The sequence below is a fragment of the Schistocerca serialis genome, chromosome 12, assembly GCF_023864345.2.
Source record: "Schistocerca serialis cubense isolate TAMUIC-IGC-003099 chromosome 12, iqSchSeri2.2, whole genome shotgun sequence".
Lineage (NCBI taxonomy): Eukaryota > Metazoa > Arthropoda > Insecta > Orthoptera > Acrididae > Schistocerca > Schistocerca serialis.
In genome coordinates, this window is record NC_064649.1 from 33,791,268 (window position 1) to 33,800,461 (window position 9,194).

Genomic DNA, 9,194 nt, shown 5'->3' on the forward strand with positions numbered 1-9,194 from the left:
TGTGTTTTATAAGCATGTACCAAACTAGACATATGAACATGAACTGATTTTTTGTTAATTCTTTGAGTTACTCCAAACTATAGGAAAATCCAATAACAGAACTGCTCAGCATAACAGCTGTTCTCAAAACAGAGTAGCACATTGAATCTCTTGTGTGTCAAAATAATTACCTAAGTTTTGCTGGTGATGAACCATTCTTATAGGTGTAAAAAGAAATTGGTCTCAGCACAGATTCACAACACAATAAATGAAAAGTGTAGTTTCTCCTTCAAGTAAGTCATTTAATATTTGGTATGAGTGTAATTGTTTTTTGTATTGACATTGCAAACAGTCCATTAGTAAGTGGAGCAAGGATTGTAAAAGAAGAGAGAAATAATTCAGAGTTAAGGTAACTCCACTTGGCGAGAAGAGTAATATTGGATATTGCGCACAATAGCTACTAGAAGGGAATCATTAATGAATAGCAATGAACTTACTGCAGATGGTGACAGACCCAGTATCACAGCTACTAAATTGTTTCTGAACATGGTCAGAAACTTTAAAAGACAAACGTAAGCTGTATCATGTTTGTCTCCATTGTTCAAAGATCATTGACATCCAGGTCCTCATTATTCAGTCAGTTCATTGCCGCTGCCCTCCCTTCCTGTTAAAATGAGTACCAATGTACAGTGCAGAGAGGTGGAATGTGCATTTTACGGGGAAAGGAATCTGAGTCACCACTTGTCCAGGACTTCCATGGGTTCCTTAAATCTCGTAATGTGTTTCCCAGGATACTTTCCAATCATTTCAAGTGCATAAGTGTTGTCTTTAATGACATCAGTGGCAAACAAAAACAATCTGCAAATTATGTGTTTTTTACTGTATATATTGTCCAAATTCTTTCCTTTTTAATTTATGGATATTTCTCCATGCCTCCTCCCAGTGGTAAACAGGTAAGGCATACATCAAAACAGACTTATTTTAATATATTTATGTTGTACTATGAACTATGGTGTGTACCACCTCCTTTGTTTGATTAACTGTTCAGACATCCAATTATTGGTTTAATGGATGCAGAACATGGCATTTTTACATACAACAATATCAGAGTGATGAAAGCTCAAACAAATTCTATGATTGAATTACAGATGTTTTGACTTCTATGGTGGCCTCCAAATCAGTTTTATCTACTTCAGTATTTATTTCGTCTCCCAACTAAGGCTTACCTATTTCAAATTGAGATTTTTTTTTACATGTAAATATTCCAGGCTTCTGACCTACGATGCATAGTTGGTCCAGATGCTTGGAGTTTATAATTGTTTTTGAACCCTGTAGGCTGAATGAATAGATGTGAACTCTGTTGCCATTTCTTACTGACTAGTGAGAAGTGCATGACTAAATCAACTGTACGGTGGTGGGATGGCTTTCCATCTTTGAGGCCAGTTAATTATTCCAATTTTCATACCTCAGTCAGTTGCAGTCCCTTACTGCTGAGTGTAAAAGTAATATTCCAGAAGTAAAGGTTTATTTTAACTCTAACTATTGAAGATCTGATACAGAAGAGCCCAGTTATATTTCAGAGGTATATAGATATCTGTCACTATTCTTATGCTGAGCTTTGTGGTCATTACAGCTATATGAGGGAACATTTCCATCTAAGTTTGGTTTCTGAATGTGAAATAATTGTTAGCTAAAATTGGTTTCATAAAGATATTATTTGATGGTTTAGTATTCTGTAGGGCAGCAGAGAACAAAATCTGTTTAAGATTCCTAACACACTTGCAGGACATTGTTAGAGGATAATGTGGTAAATCCCAAATCTTCCCCATACACCTTCTGAACTGATACAGTGTCTGCACAGCTTCAAGTTATACTGAAAGGGAGAAAGAGAAGTCAGGTTAAAATTGAAAGCAGGTTAATTATAATTTAAGTAAATCATTGTCAGTTAGTGTTCTACGGTTAAGTGTTTTCAGGATTTACAGTTATGCAGGATCCACAAAGATACCCTTCATTTGTGTCTTACAGTTGTGACGAATGAATGGAACTGATTTCCTGTATTCCGACATACATTTGCCCTTATTGCATTTTTGTGTTGTTTACTCTTATCTGTTTGTGTAGAAAACATTTGGGTTACCTCATTTTTTTAATGTAATTCTTAAAAATTTATTTATTCTAGACCATCCTGGAAACTGTCTTTGTTAGCAGACCCAGCAAAGTCGTTTCAGTAACGAGTATTTAAAAGAAAGTCAGAAATTAAGTGTGATTTTCCTTTTTGTGAGCAATAAAATACTTTTTAAAAAATCAAATTTGTCATTTCATTGTTTTTCGGGCACTTTCGTCCAAACTCCAAAATATAACTGTACTAAGACTTATATGCTGGGTTCGTTGTGTGAGCAGATTGGTGATAAATTCATCTTGATAACCGAGACCGATGTTTGTGCTATTATTTATTATTGAAGCCGAAAACTTTAAGCGTTCTGTAAATACACACCCAAAAATTCCTGTACAACAGTGTAGTGAGCAATTGAATGATATTCCAGGATTTTGTGGATATATTATGTAGCGACGTTGGTTATCATCGGTTATCGCGCATTGACAACCCGGTGAGTGTTTTTCCCCGATAATCTGTTTATGCTGCAGCAAATGGCTGTTTCATTGAACAGTATGTCAATTTTCTGGTTTTGTCCGTGGTAGCATCATTCGCCACTATAAGACATTATAGCAGTTGATTTGTCACTGGACTTTCTTGGGTCTTAAGGAACGGCAAAAAATTAACAAATTGTTACTTTTAAACCAGGCATGTGATTCATAATCGTTGAATTGATGTGTGAAATTATATTACTACGTTCGTATCCGGTTCAAAGTCTTATATTTGAAAGATAGATTTATTCAGTCATGTTTAAAGTATACATCGTACTTGTCAAAATATAATCGAATTAACTGCATTGCACAGTTTGTATTGAAAAATTAATTCTGAAGACTTTAGTGGAGTTAAATATTAAAACGACTAGAGACGTGTTAGTTCCGGAGTCATCGGCAGCCATTTTATGTTGGATATGTTCGTCGTTTAGTTGCGAGTTGAGGTCAGGAAGATGGTGAAGTCTGAGGTGAGTACCGCGTTTGTTGTATAATTTACAAATGGAAAACGAAATTTGCAATTTTTTGTTAGTGCGTCATTGTCGAAATGTAGTTGCAGAAAAAAGTTCACAAATTGTTCAATCCCATGTTCGCGAACATTTAACCTTCAGCTGTGTTCTTCAGACGCTTCTCGAAAGAAGGAATTGTTATCGATTAATGAAAAATCCTTGTTTGTTTAAGTAATTACTTTCACAATTGCATGTAACGAACTTAAATTTTTATTTCTGCTCATAATGCTTTGCTGAAACTTTGAAAGTTATATATAACGATTTTTTATTGCGGAAAAACAAAATAATAATCTAAAGTTTAATTTTTTACGTAATTGTAGCCCTCTTATTGGAAGTGTGCTTATGGTTTTTATTTAACTTGCAGGACAACAGAAGCGAACCTGAACATGTTCGGAAATTATTCATCGGTGGGTTGGATTATAGAACCACCGACGATTCGTTGAAAAAACATTTTGAACAATGGGGGGAAATTGTGGATGTGGTTGTCATGAAAGATCCTCAGACCAGGAGGTATGTCACTGCACAAATTTTCTTTTGGTATCGAATTGCTTTGGGAGTCCAAATACAGTAATAAGTCCTTATAAACGATTTAACTGTTCTACGCTTCAAGTTGGTAGTAACAGATTTATTTAATGGGCGTACAGTAATTGACAAAAAACTCTATAACTTCGAAAATTTACAGGTCAAGAGGTTTTGGCTTTATTACATATTCTCGGGCGCACATGGTTGATGATGCACAGGCGGCTAGGCCACACAAGGTAGACGGACGAGTGGTTGAACCTAAACGCGCCGTGCCCCGTACGGAAATTGGCAGACCAGAGGCGGGCATGACAGTGAAGAAGCTTTTTGTGGGAGGCATAAAAGAGGAAATGGAAGAAGAAGACTTGAAAGATTATTTCTCTACGTTTGGATCTGTTACATCTGTTGCTATTGTTGTTGATAAAGATACACGTAAAAAAAGGGGGTTTGCATTTGTGGAATTTGATGACTACGACCCAGTTGACAAAATATGTTGTAAGTAGTCTTAAGATTTTGTGTTGATTTTTCCCTGTACCATAAATTACTTGCAGTATTGTGTAATGTATGAACAGTAATCTTAGACAAGTTTCACTTTTCAGTGTCACGAAATCACCAGATCCGCGGTAAACACATTGATGTGAAAAAGGCATTGAGCCGTGCAGAGATGGCTGCAATGGGAGGTCCAGGTGGAATGGGTCGTGGTGGAAAAGGTGGTTTGGGTGGCAGAAGCGGGGGTATGGGAGGTGGAATGGGTGGAGGTTGGGGAGGGAGAGATGGAGATTGGGCTGATGATGGCTTTGGTGGCGGTGGTGGAGGACGATGGGGAGGTATGTAATCTTACTAGTTTATAAATTCATTGTTTTGCAGTTCAGCAGACAATCTGCTTTTATTTGTTGTATGTGAATAATAATGTTAATGTACTAATTAATAGGTTTGTATAGAACCCTTATTTTATAATACAAGAGTGCATAAAGCAGTCGGTGAAAGTAGATGTTGAAAAAGATGTTATGGTTGCAAGTATGTAGTTGCCCTAATTTTGCACTGACTTGCTCATAATTGAAATGCCATTAAATTTAAATTTGATTGTGCTCTGCTTCGGAATCTTTATGATGTGTAGTCAGAAGTCTAGTTTAAGTTGCTCCATATTTAATAATTTTCTTCTTAAACAACCAAAGATGCATTATTGAGTAAGAAAAGTTATATTACATAATTTGTTAATCTTGGATTGATCTTTTGATGCCTGTAATAGAGCTCCGTCTTTGTCTGCAGGTGATGATATGTGGGACCAGCCCAGAGGAGGTGGTGGAAGTTGGGGAAGTGGCAGTGGGTATGGTGGAGGGGGTGGTGGTGGAAATTGGGGGGATGGTGATAGATTTGGTGGTGGCTATCAGCAAGGTTATGGAGGTGGTCCTATGAGGGGAGGTGGTGGTGGTGGTGGTTATGGTGGGGGCGGTGGTGGTTATGGTGGGGGTGGTGGTAGCGGCAGTGGCAGACCTGGTCCATATTCCAGTGAACGTTACCGTGAGTATCAACAGATGGTTCAGTTTGACTGTGTCACTAAGATTTTAGTTTTATTTGAATTACAAGACTATTCTGAATATAGTGGCCCAACGTTAGACATGTGCGATTTGGTTACTAGTTCGGCATAAACATTTTGTTCTTATTAATCAATTTTCATAGTAAAACTAGATGTCATCTTGGTGTCCTAGGTGGAGGGGGATATGGTTCCGGTGGTAGTGGTTATGGTGGTGGATCAAGACGCTATTAACTACCATTCTGCATTTGACACACGCACACAGGAGTACATATCAGGTATGTATGTTGGGTTTTGGAGATGCTGATACATGTTGGTTCTTTGGATGGGTGTTACTGTGAACAAAAACAGGTGTTCGGCAGTGGGAGACAGGTTTCTAGACATATCACTCTGCACCCTGTTCCATGTCATCTTACCTGAAGGTACCTGCTTTGTTATTGTAGTGGTTTCTAGGTCTCGTTCCCTGTAAAATTGTTGCACAGCTTTTGTGTTTTTCAGTAAGTGTGTTTTTGATGGTTTTGTTGATTTAAGCAAGTGTGGCAGATTACACAAAATCCATACTTTGTAATTCTGTTGCAGCCAGTTTTTTAAAAACACTAGGTTCTGTTTTTGGACTTCATCTCACTTCCTCCACCGCACTCCCCTTTCACCACCAAACCATTAAATATTTGATAAATAGAGACTGCCTTCATTATCTGTGATGTGGTCTGCAGTAAACATAGGTTTCCCAAGTGATGAAACATCTGGTCCAAGTAGCAGGGTACAGACACTTTCTAAGACGTGGTCACTCATTTCCATCTTGAGCGTCTTAATAAAGTAAATTGGAAAATATGATCACTGAATGTGGCTGTAGATTGAGCAGGTGCAATGAGGTATGTTCCACTGAATTTTGAGTGTTTGCAAATTTCACTTAAATTCAGTGCCTTAGTTACAGTTATTTAATTAATGGAACATACTTACGTCGAACAGCCACATTTGTTTTTTAATGGCATAATTTTGTGTGTCATTAACTGTTTCAGTGTAGTCAGGTGTTCGCTTGTGCTTGTGAAGTCAAGTGTTTGGGTGATTGCCGTAGTTGTTAATTTGTTTGGGTGCCTGAAATGAAGATTGAATGGTTAATACCACAAGATATTATTATTTGGTTTCTTATTGATTATTCGGATATCTGCTTCAATTAGTTGATATTTCTATGTGGAATATTGAGGTTGCATAGGTTAGTTTAGTGCCCAGTTTGTTAAATTCTAAGTATAAGTTTTGAACTAACACTTTTTGCATTTATTCAGGTTCTGCATAGGGCTAGCAGAGAGAGAGACAGACAGACAGACAGAGACTGGGGTGTACAGTCATTCAGGCTAGCAGTAACGGGCAGACAGGCCGTCAAAGAGCAGGGACAGTGTACTCACAGGACTTCAGTGCAGTTCTACGTAGTTAGCTGAAAGCCAGTATTGGAGAATTCAGGTTACTTCGTGCCAGTTTTATTTATACAGCTAGTCCTATCTGTGATAGTAATTTTAAGTATCTTTTTTCCCTTGTACAAGAAAGTTAATGCTATTCATCAAAATATATACATGTTAGACATTTCAGAAGCAATTGCTTTCCACCGTATTTCCGTTAAGTGACCAATGATTGTTGGTGTAGTTAGGTGATTGAAGTAAATGTAGTAGTTTCTTTGATAAGCCAAAGCAAGAGAGAGAGAGAGCAATAGTAACAGTTGTTTTCAGTTTACTGTTTCAGAATAAGTTAGAGATTATAGATTCCCCCTGTTAATGTAAAATAATGACCATGGTGGTTTTATTTACATATGCATTAGGAGTAAGAAGTAACAGGCTGAATTCTGTAATATGTCAAGTCAGCAGCTGGATGCAAAATATTATGGGATTTTCTGCAGAGTATTTTGCAGAAGGCTATTTTGTAGGATCCTGTAAGCGGTTGGATATGTTGGGTGGGCAACTTTGTAGAATAAGTTTAACCAGGACAACATAATTCAATTATTTTGTTGTGAATTACCTGATTTAATTGATTTGTTTTTGTTTTTTTGTGCACCTTTTCCCTTTTCCTGTTCTTGCTAATTACCTCACATTTTGATCTTTTGAAGATTGTCATGTGAGCTACAGCTACTCATCCTACCTGTTTAAATATTTAAAGTTCAATTTGTGTGACTCAGAATTAATTGAGGTTTGCTTTAATATGAATTTGACAATTTAGTTTGTAAGTGTTAATTATGTATAGAGGAATCATTCCAAATTTTGTTGTGAAAATAAAAAAGAAATTGAAACCATGTTTTTGTTGTTAATTTTTCACTTCTTACCTTCTACTCCCTCAGTTTGTGGACAAAATGTGAATTACTTTCATTAGCAATCCATCATAGGTAAGACTTGGGTTATCTGTGTAGAATGCGTGCAGCTCTTTGTGCATTACGTTAAAAGTGTGAGGTGGCTACAAAAAGTGTTGAGATTTGCAGCAATAATTCAATTCAGTATGCCCCAGCATTGTTCTGTGCTCCTCATCCCAGTGCCTAATTAACTATTCTTAGATCGTGTAACTTATGTCCCACTAACTTGGTGCTTCTTCTTGTAATGGTTTATAGAATTCTGTACTCAACTGTCCTTTAGTCTACTTAATTTGGAACACCATTCAATAGTACCATATTTCAGTATCTTCTGGTTTCTTCAGTTTGGGATCTGGATTTCCATGTCAGGATATACCAATAGATCGTTCTCATTTAAGAGAACACTTAACACCTGTGTCATTTTACTTCTGATTTCTTTTTCTGCAGTCAGTCTTGGTTCTTAGATTTTACAATTCTGTCTCTTCAGAGTTCTTAATTTTGACATTAAGCATGTCATTATTCTCTTCTTTACAATCAGTGTAAACATCAGTATAACATTGAAAACAGCTGTTATAACTTGCAACAGTGGATGTGTTGTGATTACACATTTCTGTCTAGCAATTCTTTGTAATGATAAATTATTACTCAAAATGGTGATAGTGTCTTAGGAACTGAAGTTCTGTGAAGTTAAAACATAAAAAAATTACATAATTATTTAAATGCCAGTAGATTCAAACAGTAGCATGATGACAAGGTACAGTAATAACTGCTGCATTGTTGAGTTACACGATAAGGAAGACTGCAGATGAAAGGAAGAGCTTTTGAAATGGTTATGCTCCTGAAGGTATTTGGGCTCAGTGTATCTTTTGTAAATAAAGTACACAGGACATTTGCAAATACAGATACCTAAAACCAGAAAGTTTATTAAAATGATGTCATTAATTTTACTTGATTGAACAGTCACTTTTTACCAGAATTATTCAGTTTCATATTTGTAAATTGGTTATACCTTGTTTAAGTTTACCTTCTTGGCTTTACAAAACAATCAGTGCTGCCAGTCTTGTTTATGAAACACTAGTAGATACTTTTACAGAATTTGCAGTCCTATATATAACTTTGTAAGTACAGTTGTCACCTTTAAATATTTAAAAGTCAAAAGTGACTAGGCCTAACTAAAATATTCTCAAATACGGTCTACTCCTTCGTGGATTGTATCATTATAGAGCATGCCTAAGTATTCTGGATATATCTACAGGGTGGTCCACTGATCGTGACTGGGCCAAATATCTCACGAAATACGTGTCAAACGAAAAAACTACAAGGAATGAAACTTGTCTAGCTCGAAGGGGGAAACCAGATGGCGCTATGCCCGGCCCACTAGATGGCGCTGCCATAGGTCAAGCGGATATCAACTGCATTTTTTAAGAACCCCCATTTTTTATTACATATTCGTGTAGTACGTAAAGAAATATGAATGTTTTAGTTGGACACTTTTTTCGGTTTGTGATAGATGATGCTGTAATAGTCACAAACATATGGCTCACAATTTTAGACGAACAGTTGGTAACAGGTAGGTTTTTTAAATTGAAATACAGAACATAGGTACATTTGAAAATTTTATTTCGGTTGTTCCAACGTGACATGTACCTTTGTGAACTTATCATTTCTGAGAGCTCATGCTGTTACA

The 9,194-nt window shown here is 36.6% G+C and overlaps 1 protein-coding gene across 1 annotated transcript; it reads left to right on the top strand.

Moving 5' to 3' along the window:
* Positions 1-2,203: 2,203 nt before the first annotated feature.
* Positions 2,204-7,456, top strand: LOC126428113 (heterogeneous nuclear ribonucleoprotein A1, A2/B1 homolog). The gene is made up of 7 exons (XM_050090017.1): positions 2,204-3,086; positions 3,490-3,635; positions 3,808-4,139; positions 4,244-4,471; positions 4,914-5,165; positions 5,354-5,456; positions 6,462-7,456. Exons 1-6 carry the CDS (start codon positions 3,072-3,074, stop codon positions 5,410-5,412), a joined length of 1,032 nt encoding a protein of 343 aa, XP_049945974.1. The 5' UTR covers positions 2,204-3,071; the 3' UTR covers positions 5,413-5,456; positions 6,462-7,456.
* The last annotated feature ends 1,738 nt before the right edge of the window (positions 7,457-9,194 follow it).